This window comes from Silene latifolia, chromosome 10 (genome assembly GCF_048544455.1).
Source record: "Silene latifolia isolate original U9 population chromosome 10, ASM4854445v1, whole genome shotgun sequence".
NCBI classification, from domain to species: Eukaryota; Viridiplantae; Streptophyta; class Magnoliopsida; order Caryophyllales; family Caryophyllaceae; genus Silene; species Silene latifolia.
In genome coordinates this window covers 158,193,999-158,212,086 of record NC_133535.1, presented here as the reverse complement: position 1 = coordinate 158,212,086, position 18,088 = coordinate 158,193,999, and the positions used below count along the sequence as shown (strand labels likewise).

The following is an 18,088-nucleotide window of genomic DNA, read 5'->3' as shown; positions in this document are numbered from 1 at the left end:
GGATGAATCTTCGATAATAGTTTGCGAGCCCCAAGAAAGAGCGGAGCTCGGACACATTCCCCGGGGTTCCCGGTCCTTGATAGCGGCAATCTTCTTCGGGTCCATCTTCGATTTGCCTTTGGCCACTATGTGGCCAAGGAAATTCACTTCAGGTTGGGCAAATTCACATTTCTCTCTCTTCACGAATAGGTGGTTCTCTCGGAGCTTCGCGAACACCAACTCCAAGTGTTTTACGTGTTCCGCCAACGAGCGACTATATACAACGATATCGTCTAGATATACCACCACGAATTTGTCCAGGTACTCGTGGAAAACATGATTCATCAACGTACAAAACGTTGCAGGGGCGTTTGTCAAGCCGAAGGGCATGACCAACCATTCAAAAGACCCATACCTCGTCACCTGGCAGTCTTGGCTCATCTCCTTCAAAGAATTCGAACTTGATGATAACCGGATCTTAGGTCGAGCTTGGTGAAGTATACGCCTTGTAATTGATCGAACAAATCCGCTACCAATGGGATGGGGTAGCGGTTCCTCACCGTCGCTTGTTCAGAGCCTGGTAGTCGATACACAATCTCGGACTACCGTCCTGTTTTTTTCCGGAAGAGCACGGGGCTCCATAGGGAGCTTTGGAAGGTCGTATCGACCCCGAGCGAATCGGATCGTCTAGTTGTCTTCGTAGTTCCGCTAATTCGGGAGGCGCCATCCGATATGGCCCTCGAGCGGGGAGGTCTTGTGCCGGGAGTAATTCAATTTGATGGTCTGCGAACGTCGGGGTGGCGGACTCATAGGTAATCGATCGGCATCAAGTCCTTATTGTCTTCTAGCACCTTCTCTACTTGTGGGTCTACACATTCAGCGAAGGTGTCTTCTTTCATGGACACTGTACACAAGTATGTAGGCTCTCCCTTTTGAAGTCCCCTCTTCAACTGCATTGCCGAGAGGAGTGGCCCCTTTTGCTTTCGGTCAGTTTCAACAGCTTTCACAAGACATGGTTTTGATCCCACCATTATTAAAGATCCATTGTGGGGCGCCAGAAAGGTTGGGGTCCGCTTCAGAAAATCCATGCCGAGGACGATCTTAAAGTCATCCATCGGGACGCTGGTGAAGTCGAGCTTCCCCGTCCACTCGCCCATCTTGATCACCACTTCTCTAGCCACGCCCTGAATTGGCAAGGCTTTGGAGTTGATGACTTTCATGCTTCCGCCTTCGCGGTTCAACTTCATTCCGAGTCTCTTCGCTTCGTCGGGGTGACGAAATTATGGGAGGCTCCTGTATCTATCATTGCTCGAGTAGCCTTCCCATTGACGTTTATCTCCACGTACATCAGTTCCGTGGACTTGGTCTCGGAGCGCTCAGCGCCTTTGTCCATTGAGCACATCATGTGGACTGCTCCCATTCGAGCCATTTCTCCTTGCTCACTGGCCTCATCATCATCACACCCCTCTGCATCAGGGCCTATCCCCTCGGGATTACATTCTACCGACATCTTGGATAAATTCTTCTTAAGGGTATTGAACTCCCCTTGGTGAGGGCACTCGGACATTCGGTGCGGTCCTCTACAAAGGAAGCACGCGAACGGCTTTCTAGCGATCGACGCTTTAATTACTACCCTTAGAAGAGGTTGGAGTGGAATTCGTCGGACCCCATCTCCTATTATCACCTCCGGGACGAAACCGACTATTACCCGTAGAGGGAGGTCTTGTTTGTGAAGTCGTCCCTCCAAACCTTTGGTTGCTTCCGCCCGTTGCAGCGAATCCCTTCTTCTGGGAGGTTTCGCGCTCCGTGTAATAGTCAACTAGCCTTTCAAAGAAATGTCTGTCATCAGCGATTCTGCGAGGGACTCAGTCGTTGTCGCATGATTTCTCGCTGAGCCCACTCCTTCAAACCATCAATAAACTGAAACACCCGATCCTTCTCGGTCATGTCCGCTATCTCCAACATACAAGCCGAATATGCTTTCACATAATCGCGAATCGAGCCTGTATGTTTCAAGTTCTTTAATTTCCTTCGAGCTAGGAAATCGGTGTTCTCCGGGTAGAATTGTTCTTTGAAGAGTCGTTTGAAATCATTCCATGACTCTAGTCTAATGGTTCCGGCCTCGATCTCGGCATGCTTCGAGCGCCACCATTGTTTAGCGTCGTCCGTTAGGTACATACTCGTGATCGACCTTTAGACCTTCGTCGAGCGCACTCACTCGGAAGTATTGTTCCATGTCGAAGATGAAGTTATCGACTTCTTTCGAATCTCTCGCCCCACTATACTTGAGGGGTGTAGGCGGCTTCACCTTAGGAGTTCCACCAAAACTCCCGTCCGCGGCCATTTTCATCAAGGTATTGCACATGTTCTCGAGTTGCTCGACTTTATCATAGAGATAACCCATATCCGAGTTATACTCTTTCGGAATCGCCTCTTCGACGGCCACAAGGCGGCTCTCATGCCCCTCTATGGACTCGTCTACGGTCTCGGCGGGCAAAGATGCCCTTTACCGTCTCCTCAACTACATGGTGAGTATTCCCAAACTCACAATGAGTGCCTCCAAGGATGGAATTTTCTCGTCCATCAATTTCTCTAAAGCCGCGATTTGGCCTTAGTATCACTTTTAGTCCCACCTCGGTTCTACCGCCTTTGTTGCCATCGTATACAGCAGCCCGTCAAGAAGACCGGGCTCTGATACCAAATGTCACGGTCCGAAACTTTGAGTCGGGGCGTGACGCGCACCTTTGTCTAAACGCTTTGACAAGAATGAAAGCGAGAGCGTTAGACACTAGTGTTTGTCAAGCACTAGGCACTCGTAATCGGTCTCGGGTCGGGGGTGTCGAAATCCTAGTCTCGATCGACACACACGGGCTTGTTAGAAAGGTGAAGGCAAGAGTCGTTCACAAGAAAGCAACAACAAGCAATAAGAAGGCAACTTGGTGGGAAGCAGATGTTTGATTGACTAGTACTCCCCAAAGAGGGAAATTTGATATTTACATCCTGGTAGCAGGAAACATTGATTTTTCAAGTTTAGTTCAGAATAGCGATATACCCATTTATGGAAATAAAAGCTATTCTAAAACTAAGCTAAACTAAGAACTTACTTACTAAAAAAGTACAAGGAAATAAAATTACATAAGCATAAAATAAAACTAAGGGTTCAAGTGTGCGGATCATCACACCTGGCCACCTGCTTGTTACAAACAAGTCGGACTTTATATCGTTCAAAACAAAACCATTGAAATGTTAGTTTTTCATGTAAAAAATTCGCGCAATCTGTATCATAAAATCGACAACTCGTCAATAATGTACATCACAACATCATCAATTTGAAGATTTGGATTTTATTCACATAAACTTTACGTGGATTTGAGCCCATAGGTTTACTCTTTATGATTTAACCTCACTAGAGTCACTAGTCATGTCATAATGCAATAGTGGAGCGAAGGAGAGGCTAATCAGGACGCTTGTCACAACTGAAAAAAATGAAAACTTCGAAAATTTTAATTAAATATGAGAATTTTTTTTGAGTTTACTTTATGACATTACTTTATTCTCGCTAACTATAAATCCTGATTTTATCAGAGTCTACTATTTTATGAAAAATAAAAATAAAAATGATGCATGTACTATAAATAAATTACTCCTATCATCTATTCACAACTTTGATTATTTTACAGTTTTATTCCCATCTTTTGAAGTACTTTTTTAATTCTATAAAGTCGCACCGAATAATTGAAATTTCCTTCACACATAACTAGGCATGCATACTTTTGCTTTCGTTTCATACTTGCTGATTGATTGGCCGTATATACGATTCATAGTACAAAGTATTTATTTCTATGTTTAAAGTTTTTGTTTAACTTATCATAGTGAACCAATGAGTTGGAGGCTTGAAGCAATGTGAAAATTGATCGTAAGCCTTACTTGTGACGGTCACATAAAGTCGTAAAATTCCTTTTCCTTTTTAACAATATTTTAACCTGATGTGAGATGTCAAAAGCTTTTAACCATTTATAAAAATTTGTTAAAAAATAATGTTTCTCTACAATTAGTTATCTATTTTTATTTTCAAGATTATTATTCAAAAGACCAATAAGTTGGAGGCTTGGAGGCTTTTTTAACAAGGATCCGATCTCTGTATGAAATTGATTTATCGCACACCGACAATCACAAATGTCATTCGTTGCTTCTCAAAATTTGCGAGGCCGCTTTGTCTAACCCGAGAAACAACCGTATTTGTACTAGTATTTAACGACATTTTAATCCTTTGCAAGAAAATATAGTAATCTAGATGAAATATCTATCTTTTTAATGTGTAGTTATAAATCTGTAATGTTTAAATCGTATAGTTTAGAAGTCATTTTAATTTATAGACGGATAAACTATATTCCATAGTCGGTACTATAAAGCACATTTTTAACTTAAGAACAACCATATTCCAAATTGCATGAAACAATCAACATGTTGATAAAACTAAGGGAAAAAAAAGGCTAACACTAGCTTCATTAGAGAATAGAGATGCTTAACTACATTAGGCTTTTAACAAAAGTACCCAATACAGTAGTTAACTAATGACTAATAGCTAATCAGGTATAATTAGGGCCCCAAATGGTGCGACTAATCAAACCATTGACAGCTAGCTCATTGCACTCATGATTAACCTAAATTAATTAAATTCACCCATGATTACACCCAAAAAAAAGTAAATCTCTCTTGGATGTCAATTAGACCTTGCAAAACTGTCCCGACCTGAATAACCCGTCTCGCATCGGAATTGAAGACCTGAATCTGACTCGAGACCCGAATTGACCCGACCTGTTCAACCAGCTGACTCGAATGTTTATTATTGCATATTATTGACTATTATACCCAAATAACTACATAAACATCAACCCGAAAATGACCCAGCCTAACCCAACTGAACGGTTTGCCAAGTCTAGTAATAGCAGTATCTGTTTAAGATAAAAACGGGTCAAATATACTTCCACCTCCATATATATGACAAAATTTTTATTAGTCACTAGACATATCCTTCTTTTGTCTTATCTATTGTATATACTTATCCATTTTAAATTTAAGTTCGATATTATGTCTTAATCAAGAATTTGTGGGTAATAAAATCAGCCATGATTACAACTGCACAAAGCCTTTAAATTGTTGTACTAGTCTATTTGAAATATACGTATCATATCAATACTGGTAAAGCATAAATTAGGGAGTTTTACGTACATGAACAAAGTCTGATACAATTGGTCTCCCTTGTGACGGGTTACCATTTGTGACGGATATTTTGTGAGATAAAATGGTAACAAAATGGGTTAGTGGAGAAAGGGGACCACATGAATAGTGTTGCAGAGAGAGAAAAAGTGGGTACATTGTGAGGTAAAATGGTATCCGTCTTCAGCTTGTGACGGATATGTCATGTCTTCAATGAGAATTTGTGAGTCTGATATAGGGTACCCTTTCTTTTATAACTTTTTTGTCATGGAGAAATTAATGTTTTCCATGATTGTTGAGTAATTAATCCACTAGACAAATCAAGACAAGTTTCTGTTAAATCAATGTACAATTCATATCGTTCAGATCAACATTTTACGTTTGCTTTTGGTACAAAGATCGATTAATGAAAGAAAAAACATAAATAAAACATGCACATACACATAACAAGGAAAAGTAACTTTAATATGACTAACATGTAAACATAAAAAAATACGCAATATGGTGTAACCGAGACACTTAAATAAAGAGAACGTAAAGAATTGACGGGTTAGAAGGAGTATGACTATCGCGTGTAATTCGCGGTAATTAAACATATCAATATAGGATCCTTAAGGGGTACACCAATTTACGATATTTTCTCTATGAGATAAAAGAGTTATAGAGTAATGATATAAGAGAAAACTCGAAAAATGTTCGAAAATTTATAACTGTACAGTAAAGACGAGCGTCCCTGTTAACCCTACAAGGACGACTTTTTGCACAAAAATGAGGCACATAATGGCTCAACGGTGTGGATTTTGGCGTGTGCCTTGGTGCATCCTGGGGCGCTCACTCCTGCTAACCCTTCCCTAACTCCGTCATTGTATGTATGAATAACCAAAGTACAAAGACGACTTTGTGCACAAAAATGAGGCACATAATGACCTAAACGGTGTGGGATATTGGCGTGTGCCTTAGTGCATCCCCACATAATTTACTAAGTGTCCAAGTAAATGATAACAAAATCAACACAATAAGAGTACTATACCTTCTACACAAAGGGGCCCTTGTTGAATTTAAGGGTTTAAGGTGTGGCACCGTGGCTTATTAACTAGTGGGTAGGTTTGAATTTTTGAACCATTGCCTCCCACTCATAAAACAATTTCACAAGTTATTTTGTCTTTTTTTTCGACAATAATGAAATATAGCTACTCGTAATAATTTAAGTTGTAAGTCGAGGATATAATATTAATCTATAATATTAATCTCCGAATGTATGTGAGTGATGGTACAGATAATATGTATTGACATAAGATGTTGGCTAGTTCAAATACAGAGTCCGATATTCTACAATATTACACATTATTATTCACCTTTATCTTTCAGATACGGGGTAAGTCGCTAACTTTGTGAAAGTAAGTTTATGTTCTTTTCAATTGAATAGAACTAAACTGAATTGGAGTGAATGAAGCTGAGCTGAATAGTTAAACTAAGTAAAACCGAATTAAACTGAAATGAGTTGAAATTAAGTCTGAAAGAAGTTGGTCTAAATCATAAACTGCATCGTAACGTAAAAGTCATGAGACAACCCAGCCCATAAGCATAATCTACACTTTAAGTCCGTCAAAAGGTTGCTTGGCCCAAACTAGTTGGGCCATGGGCTGAAATAGTTTAATAGTCGCAGACTCGCAGCACAAGAAAACTGGGCCTAATCATGAAAAGAACTACAGAATTGAGCAAATGGAGAATGAAAACACACACATACACTACTTCATACATATACTTATGTAAGACCGTATTACATTTTACACAAAATTAACGTAAAACAGGATTTTTTAGTAACCACTGTTTACCCATTAACAGGGTTATGTTTGGATCATTTTTATAGTATTAGTATAAAACCACTTTACACAAGATTGAAGGCTTACAATATGCCAACAAATTAAATTTGCAATATGAAATTATTTAGCACTAAGCTCCAAATCAAGGTTCTCATTACACAGTTATTAGTAATTATGTCAATGAATTTTGAATCAGGTCATGAATATCACGCCATAATGAATTAACTATCGAATTACATACTACAATACTACCAAGTACCAAATATGAAACTTGAAAGGGCCTACACCGGCCGATACTATCTTAAAAAAAATCATTAACATCTCGACAAAAGCCCTCACTCTTGAAATGATCTGAACTCAGCTAACACGAACTTACATATTCGCCTTCCCACGACGAATAAACAACTTAATCCTTTCATTAATAGCAATAGCTTCCTCATCAAGATAATTACCCAAATAAAAACAATGTTCTTTATCCAAATTCTCCATTAACTCAACACTTCCCTTCCATCCACTCTTACTCAACTCTTTCACATACATTTTCCCCGCGTCCCTCAAAAAATCCTTCTCGCCGATGAAAACCAACACCCTATCACACCCTAAGTTAGCCAGATCCTCTGCTGCAGGCTTCATTCTCGGGTCTTGAGGACCGTCGTTTGTAGGGCACATGTATAGCCATATCCTGTCATTTTCATGAAAGTATGGGTGTATTAGTATCATTCCTTCCACCTTTGCTCTCCCTGGTAGGGCTAATTTCCCGGCACGCGTTGCTAAAGTGTGACAGATGTTCCCTCCGGCTGAATCTCCTCCTACGAAGATTCGTGTTAGATCTGCATGGTCTTTTATCCATGGGTCTTGTCCTGTTATATTAGAGCGCAACAGGAAGAACGCAAACTTATTAGATATACGGAGTAGTATTACTGTATTAGCTTAATAGAAAGGGATGATTCCAGCTACATTAGAGAGCACAAGGAAGAACACAAACATTGTTCGATATGCTGGGAGCGCAAGTGTTCAGTAGTCTCAATCGGGAAAAATAATTAGGAAATTGCATTCCTTGTGTTTCCCGACTATCTATACGGTCAGCATAAAGGTAAGACTGCGTATATCTCTTAACCAAACCTTGTCATTTTCAAGGCTTCTTTTGCAGGTGTAACAATCAAGAATGTAAAACTATAAGTGAAATCTAAAGCTAGAATTGTTTTTTTTTTTTTTTTTTTGATGACTAGGGTTGAGTCCCCCGGGGCCCATGCATTCCCGCACCACCACATGGACCATGTAAACCACCCCTTCGGAAGCTGCAGTGGCCAAGTGATCATCGCCCCGCTGGTAGTCGAACCCGGGACCTCTCAACTCCTGCATTTCTGCAAGCTTCAAGGTTTAACCCGGCTACCACTGGACTAACACCACTTGGTTAAAGCTAGAATTGTTGAGGTCTCTTCATATGTGTGTGTTCGGATATTGTCCTATAGCTGTAGAATTAGAGTGATGAGGAGACTAGTTTATAAGCTAGTTAGCTAGTCAGTTCTCATTGGTTTTAGGATGGGATCTCATTTGCTTGTGAGTTAATTGTCTCGATCATTTGTTTACGTATTCCATTTCGGGTGTCTCATTCAATTGTTTACTTTTCTAATCTAAGAATGGGGCAATTTGATCTCGTCACCCAATTCAGTCCACTTGTCATCTAATAATTGGCCCATTCCTTTTTCCTTGGTCTTTGTGTTAAAACCAAAGCTAAACAAATGACTCAAATAGTTTACTGCACCTACTTCTATAAACCCATTGCGGTGGACTCAACATATGTTACCCGAGTCCTAACCGAACCCAACCCCAATGACTCAAATGCACTTGCAAATTTTGGGATGAAGTAAGTTTCGGATAACACAATCTTTGTATTGTGCTAGCCCCACATAAAACGTTACGCTTCATCCTCATGACCCAATTTTAATAATTATTCCAGAATCGCAATTAATTCAAAAGTCAATCCGCATTGGCGGAGTCCAGATTTACAGTTATAGGGGACAAAAAATATTAGAGGGCCAAACAAGAAATGCAAAATTCGGAAATTTTACTAAAACTCTCGAATTTTTCCTTGGCATCAAAATCGATCGCCACTGTGGCTCCATTTACGACAAGAAAAATAAATTAAATAATTAAAAATTCATACCTTCATTAAAATTGAGGTCACCATGAGAAGCCAACCATTGAAGAGCAAACCAACAATCCTCATAACACGCAGGTATCAAGCGCGTGGGAAACAACCCATACTCGACCGACACGGAAATCACACCACACTCCTTAGAAATAGTACTCAAAAAGCGCGTGTACTCCACGGAAAACGCAGACCCCATGCAAAACGCACCCCCATGCACGTACAAGAACACCGGAACCTTCTCCCCTCCTCCGTCACGTGATGGCGGAAGAAACACACGTGCACTGACGTCATCATTTATGCTGATGTCCTTGATTTTAACCCCGGTGGTGACGTCATCTGACGGAGGTATTTTTACGGCGTCGGGCGTATCAGGAGCTAACACGTGGACACGACCGTCTTTAAGGACGTTGAAGAAATAGAAGTTTTCGGAAATGTCGTCGTCTTTGTATGTGTATGTAACGGTGTTGTTTGTGTAATCCATTTTACGGTAATTATTGTGTGAGACGATTTTAAACTGTGAGACTTTTTTTTTTTTTTGATTATGTGATGCCGTGATGAGAAGAATTTGAGATGATGAATTAGGATTATGGATGGTTTAATGAGTAATGAGTATTGTTTGTTGATGTTGACTTTGGTGGTTATGGTTGGGGACACGTGTACAACTTATAAGGGAAGTCACGTATTTCCGAACTTGCTATAGACGGGTCAAATACAATGAAAGTGGTGACATGTTTTGCCCACCACCCCACTTGTTGTTTGTCCTATTAGGAATGTGATATTGTATTTGACCCGTCTTTAGTTATATACGGATATGTGCCGTCTATAATGAGATTTTGTGTTAGAGGAGAAGGTCGGAGAAAAGATTAGAAGGAGAAGGTGATAACATTTATCTTTAAATGAACAATTTTATTTTATCGTATTATGATAATTATAGAACGACTCTCAATAATAGTAATGAGTCTTTGTACCGGTCTTTTAACTACATAAAATGGTAGTATCGAAACTCAATATCACCTTATTGAATAGTAATGAGTCTTTGTACCGGTCTTTTAACTACATAAAATGGTAGTATCGAAACTCAATATCACCTTATTGTATAGAGATGATCGTTCTATCAACCTAGTCCATCAGGGTTAGTTTCCCATCTCAACCCACCCCCAGTTTCTCAAAATTAAAGCTTTAAAAAAAAGGGTTATTTAATGACAATAATCCAAACTAAGCCTCTCCTTCCCCATTTAATCCATCCTATTGATTATCCCATATTAATCTGATCTATTTCATCATTTAACTTTTAATGAACTTTTGGAAGGGCAACTTGTACTGCCGGTTCCCTCTAGTAAAATGACTGACTTATTAGTCACCCCTGTGTCTTCCTTCTACTGTAAAACACCAAAATCCCAATTTATCCCATTTAACCAAAAACTCAATAATCTCCCTCTGACATATCCTTCATCATCAACAATCCTCATCACCGATCAAGTACCAGAAATCGGGTTTATGAAGACCTGGTTTATTATTGAAGATCTGGGTTTATTATTGATCCTAAAACCTTAAATTTAGTCTCCAATCCCTTACTTCTTCTGAGAATTACCAGAATTACCAAACCAATCAGCATCAACATTACCTAAATTAACCCATGAACCATCGTTTTCACTATGCCCAACACCATCTTTATCTTCTTATTGCTACTCTTAACCTCATCCTGAGAAACACAATGAACAGAAGATCTTCTACATCGACGGCGGCGGTCGTCAAAACTCAAAACTCGAGCTTGAAACAACAACAATGGCGATTTCTTATACTGGAAGTTGAATTGAAGTTGGTATGACCATGTTGTTTATGCTCCTGATGTTAATAAACTCATCTCTTAAACACAAAACTGAAAATACCCAATTCACATAACAAAAACCCCAGAAATACCTAGAAATTAAAATTGAAAGAAATGTTAAAAGACTGTTCCTTTTTTTAATTTTAAATCTAATCGTTTTAAAGGGTGAAGATGCTTGTTCGTAATCGCCTGTCACCTGATTCCGCAAGGGTTCAGGATTTTGATTTTTCTGGGTTTACTTGGTTGGACCAAAAATTGGTTTAGAAATGGAGATTAAATAAGGTTTTTATGATTTGATGTTGAACAGAATTTAGAAATGGGGATTAAATAAGGTTTTGATGGATCCACGAGAAAAAGAAAAAGAAGGACAAGAAATGAAGAACGGAGAAATGAAGAACGAAGAACAGAAGACAGAGAAATACGGAGTAGAAAAAATAGAAAAGAAGTGGGCCCACATCATGACTTGTTGGGTAACCGGTTCAAGCAGGTCAAATATGGACGAGATCAATGCAAGTTAAATGATGAAATAGATCGGATTATTATGAGATAATCGATAGGATGGATTAAATGGGGAAGAGAAGGCTTAGGTTGGATTATTGTCATTAAATAACCCTAAAAAAAATGGACCCTCCGGCTCAGCCAAGAAGCAAGGTCAATGTCCCTGAGCAACCCGACTTGATCCGGTCCAATTATGGATAAATGCCTTTAATGGGTATTGAAGTTGATGTTGACTTTGGTGGTTATGAACTTATGGTTGGATACAACTTATAAGGGAAGTCACGTATTTCATGATTTTTTATGTCCTCAAGGTCGGCTTGTTTAAAGGTATGGAACATTTCGTGTCAACCTTTAAAAAATGGTTGATAAAAACTTGTATATTAATTAATCAATATTTTACTCCGTATTAGTTTAAAATTAGATAACTAATAAAGCGTTATTGGATGGAACTGAGCTTTGATACCGGTCTCTTACATATACTTCGCAGGGTTCAAAAAGTATGTGCAGGAGGTACCAAGTTTCGGAAAAAGAAACTTACAAAATTGAATGTGACACGATAAATGAATTTTATAAAAATAATATTTTATCTAAAGAATAATCTAAATTAAGCAAGTTTACAATTCAAACAATACCCACTTGTAATTAAAACCGAAGCCGGGTTATTATCACACATTTACATTAGGCAAGAACATGAATCAAGTAAATATGTGATCCGTCGATTAAGCAACATAATCGCGATTAATGAACGATTTAATCCGTTGATTAACCGCGATTGCCTCGGGATCCAAATACTTGGAGATAAGAAAGCAATGCTTCCTATTTTTGCTCTCAAAAAGCTCCACATTCCCTTTCCATCCACTCTTCTTAAGCTCCTTCACATACTTCACGCCGACATCCTTCAGCATATCCTTTTCCGCTACCAGAACCAGCACTCGCTTGCACCCGAGTCGAGCCAGATCATCTCCGGCTGGCCGCATCCTAGGATCTCTAGGACCCTCATTTGTCGGACACATGTACATCCACATTTTATCATTTATACCGAAGTATGGGTGAATTAATATCATCCCTTCTACTTTCAATCCTTTCGGCAGCCCCACCTTTCCTACACGGGATAACAAATTGTGGCAGATGTTTCCGCCTGCTGAATCTCCCCCGGCAAAGATTCGGTTGAGATCCGCGTAGTCTGTAATCCACGGATCATGGGGGCCTACATTGGTTGACAATAGGGCTGTCAGGGGGCTTTGCGCACAAAAGTAAACAGCCAACCATTATACTCCCTCAGTCAGGGTCATTTGTTGTCCTTTGGTTTTGGCACAAAGACCAAGAAAAGAGGAGATGGCCAATTATTAAATGACATGTGGACCAAATTGAGTGTGAATGACCAAATTGTTCATCAAATGCATTGCTAAAATAGAAAGGACAACAATTGACTGAAACACCCAAAAATGGAAAAGGACAACAAATGACCGGGACAGAGGGAGTATGCAGTTAGGACTTAGGAACATACCAGTATCAGCATCTGCAGATTGGTCACAGATATTGGGATCAGCATGCGATGTGAGCCATTGCAGAGCAAACCAACAATCGTCATAACACGCAGGCATGGGGCGAGCGGGAAACAATCCGTACTCAACAGAGACAGCGATAACATTGCATTCAGCAACAAGGCGTGTGAGGTAGCCAGTGTAGTCAACACTAAAGGCAGAGCAAAAGCAAAAGCCCCCACCATGGACGTAGAATAGAACAGGAAGCTTGGTTGAGGAGCAGACGTCACCTGGGAGGAACATTCGGACTGAAACATCATCGGAGAGGACCACGTCTCTGATTTTGACTCCAGTAAATAGGTCATCGACAGGAGGGATGATCTTGGACCCGGGTTTCGGAGAGAAAAGCAGATGTACACGGCTGTCTTTGAGGACGTTGAAGAAGTAGAATTTGTGGGCTATGTCTTCTTCTTCGTAGTTCCATTCGTTGTTCAGTGAATCCATTATTGTAGATTAGCTATGGAAAAGAAATCGGGCAGATAAATGAATGAAATAAGCGTAACAAGAATTGGTCAGAGACTCACAGTTGATGGATTCCATACATAAAAATGCTACAACTGTCAGCTTTGACATTTATTTTTTCTGCTGTTATTTAATGACTCGAATAACCTGAAGTCACCGGCAAAATAATATTTTGATAAAAACATTCTTCTGTATAATGCCTTTGTGGGCGATCCGGCCGAAGAGACTTGGACTTTATCATGGTCAGAATTATTTATTCTCTGTTTATATTTTATTAATTTCTTTTTAGTATAAAGATGGTAACAATGGTAATTACTCCGTGTAACACTGACGGGTTCAACCTCAGGTCATGAGTACCAACATTTCAATAAGTTTACGTCTTTACCAACTAAGTTACTCGTATCTTATATCTACTAATTTTTCAAAATATTCGGTAAGCATGTAGTGTAGATCAACTACTGGCTTCGTCGTGAATCATTACATCTACACAGAAATTCCCTCACCTTACCTAGTTGTTCGATGGCTTGATTAGTCTGTTCTCCATTTCCCGCAAAAAAAGTGTAAAAACTTTCATCGAATAAGAGAATAAACTACGGAGTACAAAATAAAAAGACAGGCAAGGGTACCTTCCATTCTTGAGGACACATGATAGTACTTCCCTCTGGTTTGTCAACTGTAAACAAGGTATTTGACATCGAACAAATTTGAGTTAGAAACAAAAGACTTTGAAAATGGCAACTTCAATAAAAATTCCAACATATACAAACATTTAATATATATAATCTCCGTCTGTGGCTCCGTCCCAACCACTTGTTCAGACATTTCCTTTTTAGGGCGTCTTAATTGGAGTATATGTTTACGTTCCCGTTTTGGAAAAATAACTGTTTTGTCAAATTACTACACTACCCAACTAGTGGGATATTTAGGTGCGGATGTTGCAGCCTTGCAGGCAGCAAGGTAGCGAGTGTGTCAAGTGGTTATACATGTGGTGGGATAGAAGTGTGAAGGGTAGACTTAAACTTTACTCCCGCTTCTTGTAGTAAACCAATGTCCGATCTGAATGGAGTATCGTACAATGGCAGCGACAACAAGAACACCTTACGTCCTTACCTCAACGCCTATGGCAAAGTTAAGCGGAAGGATGCACTACAAATCATAGCCTAAATATTACATGGACGTACAGCACATTGTGTGACAACAGACTGCAATATTGCATCACTGGAACATATGCATGAGAATTTGACATCTTTACAACATCAACAATACCGCGTGCCTCAAGGGCTGCCCGAAATGGCAGAGGTAGAAGGGTTTGGATGTAAGCCGCCTACCTCAACTCCTCAAGTGACACAATGAAAACTGGGTGGAAAATTGCATGGATTGACCGTTTCTTAACATAAAAAGAAACGCATGCAGATTAATGAGATATTTTGCGCTATTTAAAAAATGGAACAAGGTAGTACGGAGTAGTATCGTAGAGAAAATGGGAATTTGAGGAATTGAGGTAAAATACTCGTTATACAGCACATACCTGGAAATGAACTCGGGAGTATAATCTTGGAAGGACACAGTACTGCAGTCTGCAGCATAACAATTAACAAGGTCTTTAACTTCACGGAGGTCTTTCATCTTAAACTCAAGGATCGTTGTGCAAGCTGCAACCCTGCAACCCTATAGATAGCCAACCGCATGTACCTGCATGAATCATCTGAAAGGGTCCTCATAAAAGAGATTAGCTTTAAAGCTTATATAATATGGTAAATTAACTCATAAGTTCGCCAAGCCACTTTCACAATCATTACAAGTGAATCTCCAACATACCTGGTAAAGTGGTAAGTGTTCCGAGCAAACTGAAGATCATGCCATGCTAGATTTTATAAGCAAATAAGGTTTACGATAAAGGTAACTCACATGTGATGAACACCTTAATTAAAATTGGAGAAAACTTCCTGCAGGCTGCAGCATGAGAGCTTCAGTCAGCCAGTCACTGGCATAAATGTCCGGAGTTCCGGACAGGAAGTCGCATAAGTCAGAACTTCAGTACAGCTGACTTACAACGGATAAGTAAAATACTTGATATATGCAGAGCAAAAATACAGAGTACTCATATAATGCAGTTTTACATAAGCACTATTATAAAACCGCACATGTTAATTACCCAAATGGCCCTATATAAGTATTAGGTATTTCGTAAGAAAATGTACACGGGTATTTGGGTAAATAGAATGGTTTTACAATATCTTACTGTAATCACTTTGCAAGCACTCCCAAACAATTTTGAAATATTCCGTATTACATAGCCTCCTATTGCTAACAAACTGCAAGCATAGTCCATCAAATCTCCTTGGATTGACTTGAATCAGTAAACAATTCAACTTCGGGTGGTGCACGTTACAATTACAAAGAAAGAAAGCAAAAAGACATATACAATGACCTAAAAAGGAAACATCATTTTGGGCTCCTCGCATTCTCATTCTCAAAATACTTGATGACACCATATACAACAGAAGCAGCGACGAACAGGAATACTGTTGGTGTGAAAGATGGGTAGACATACTTTACAAACAGCTTATCCCACTTTTCTGGCAGGAAACCTGTTTATGCAGCCAAAATAATAAGTCAGCCACTTAAGCATCAACAATATGTATGTTGTCACCCTACATATAATCAAATCATTAGTAGCTCCAAAGTCACCAAAGACTCGGTATTCGTTGATTGTAGATTATGATGGATTAAAGCATATTTACTCAATAAACAAGTTGATCCATTTCCTGACGTAAATGACCATTACCATCAACAACCAACCCATATTATCGGATGAGTTGCACTTCTACCTAGCAAAAACCATAACTACAAACATCACCAACTATGGACCCGTAAAAGCTTCCATCTTGCAATGAGACTGAGCTCAAATGTAAAAATGCAGAGAAGACAGACAGGTCACAGGGAGGGGGGGACATCGGTTAGTCGGTTACACCTTATCGTGTAAAAATGCTTAGAGGGGTTTACAAGAAACAATGATCCTAGTGGAACAATGGTCACTACATTGTAATTGGTATCACCTCCAGCCAAACTCTATTTTTCCTCGATTACATAACCCTTTTTTTTTATGAGACAGTCTTACACGTTAGACAAATCAGTTAACTATATGATCAAATGAGGAATACCTAAAGAATTAGTAGACCGTCTTATGTGAATTTCAATAACAACAAAATTAGTCTTACATTCATAAAACCAACATGTTAAGGTACAGAACTATTGATCGCGCCTCAACTATCAGCTTAAACTTTTGGTTAAGGGTCAGTCAATGGTTTTATACCTTAACAAGAACAATCTTGGGCCTCAACCATTCAACCAACCCTAACTAACACATTTTATGTATTCGTCTCAACTAACAATCTTATCTTGATACCATCTCACACAATAATTCGCAACAAAATTCTAAACATACATAAACAAAAATACCTAAGAAGTTACAACTACACATCTATCATTCTATCAACCAAATATTAATAAAATTATAAAAGAGACCGTCTTGCAGGAGAATTAGTAAAAGCGAATACCTGAAACCGAAAGAGCAATACCCTCAACAAAAATAAGCCCACCAAGAACCAACCAAGTAAGCAAAAAAGCACTTTCATTCAAAGATGATTCCTTTATCTCTTCACTCCCACTTTTCTTCCCTAAAAATGCAGGCTTTTCCACAGGATTCCTCCTAATAATATCCTTCCTACCCTTCTTCTTCCCCCCATTTGATGATGATGATGATGATGGTGGGGTGGAATTGGGCTTTGGTTGTTGGGCTGACCCGAACCCGAGCCCAGATGAAGGTGTGGGCTTTGTAATTGGGTCATTTGTGATTGTTGGTTCTTGAGATTGTGGCGAATTTTGGGAGATTATGGTGAATTTAATTGATTTGGGATTGGTGGTATGGTGAAGGAGTTTATTGGTGAAGCAAGAGGATGGATAGTTTAGGAGTAGTGTCATGTTTGCTTTACTAAGCTGTTTGCTCGCTCCGGTTGTAACTAGTAATATCGCTGCCTCGCTGGGTGTTCAAAAAACGGTTCGATTCATCGAACCGTTATTTGGATACGGTTTGGATGACGGATTAGTCGGCCCTAGAGATGAGTCAGATGACAAAAGCTTACCCGGCTAGAGGCTAAACGATAACCGATAACTAGAGCTGACAAGCCTGACTCGACCCGAATGTCGATCCAAACCCGACTTGATAGAACCCAAGAATATTGCTACCCGAAACCGACCTGATGATGACTCGTAACCCGACATGATCTGATGATCAGTGACCCGAACCCGAACCATACCCGACCCGATATTGACCAGTTTAAATTGAGGAACCGACAATTATTAATGTTAATATTGATCAAAATGGAACTGATTTGTGTTTAGATTGTTACGTTTGACTTGATAATGAAGTAATTAAACCAAATAAGGGTTTAAAAACTAAATTTATGGTAAAAAGTTGAAGTAATGTGATAAAATAATCGGACCTGATAATGACCCAACATAAACCCAACCCGATACATCATTTGACCCGAAATGACCCGACCCGATAACGTCCCGA

General features: G+C 39.4%; 3 protein-coding genes and 1 long non-coding RNA gene across 4 annotated transcripts; 1 reads left to right on the top strand and 3 right to left on the bottom strand.

Annotated features, from left to right (window-relative positions):
• Window positions 1-7,128: 7,128 nt before the first annotated feature.
• Window positions 7,129-9,859, bottom strand: LOC141606588 (2-hydroxyisoflavanone dehydratase-like). The gene is made up of 2 exons (XM_074425776.1): window positions 9,190-9,859; window positions 7,129-7,882 (listed from the first exon to the last, which is right to left on the bottom strand). Exons 1-2 carry the CDS (start codon window positions 9,656-9,658, stop codon window positions 7,395-7,397), a joined length of 957 nt encoding a protein of 318 aa, XP_074281877.1. The 5' UTR covers window positions 9,659-9,859; the 3' UTR covers window positions 7,129-7,394.
• A 1,051-nt stretch (window positions 9,860-10,910) lies between these two features.
• LOC141606590 (uncharacterized) lies at window positions 10,911-11,524 on the top strand. The gene is made up of 2 exons (XR_012526763.1): window positions 10,911-10,999; window positions 11,313-11,524. It is a non-coding gene; the product is annotated as an uncharacterized LOC141606590 (long non-coding RNA).
• Window positions 11,525-12,045: 521 nt separating this feature from the next.
• Window positions 12,046-15,492, bottom strand: LOC141606587 (2-hydroxyisoflavanone dehydratase-like). Its single transcript, XM_074425775.1, has 4 exons — window positions 15,038-15,492; window positions 14,136-14,182; window positions 13,011-13,504; window positions 12,046-12,710 (listed from the first exon to the last, which is right to left on the bottom strand). The coding sequence occupies exons 3-4, from the start codon at window positions 13,489-13,491 to the stop codon at window positions 12,223-12,225; spliced, it is 969 nt and encodes a 322-aa protein (XP_074281876.1). The 5' UTR covers window positions 13,492-13,504; window positions 14,136-14,182; window positions 15,038-15,492; the 3' UTR covers window positions 12,046-12,222.
• Window positions 15,493-15,586: 94 nt separating this feature from the next.
• LOC141606589 (protein LPA2) lies at window positions 15,587-17,526 on the bottom strand. Its single transcript, XM_074425777.1, has 2 exons — window positions 17,070-17,526; window positions 15,587-16,100 (listed from the first exon to the last, which is right to left on the bottom strand). Exons 1-2 carry the CDS (start codon window positions 17,491-17,493, stop codon window positions 15,955-15,957), a joined length of 570 nt encoding a protein of 189 aa, XP_074281878.1. The 5' UTR covers window positions 17,494-17,526; the 3' UTR covers window positions 15,587-15,954.
• Window positions 17,527-18,088: the final 562 nt, after the last annotated feature.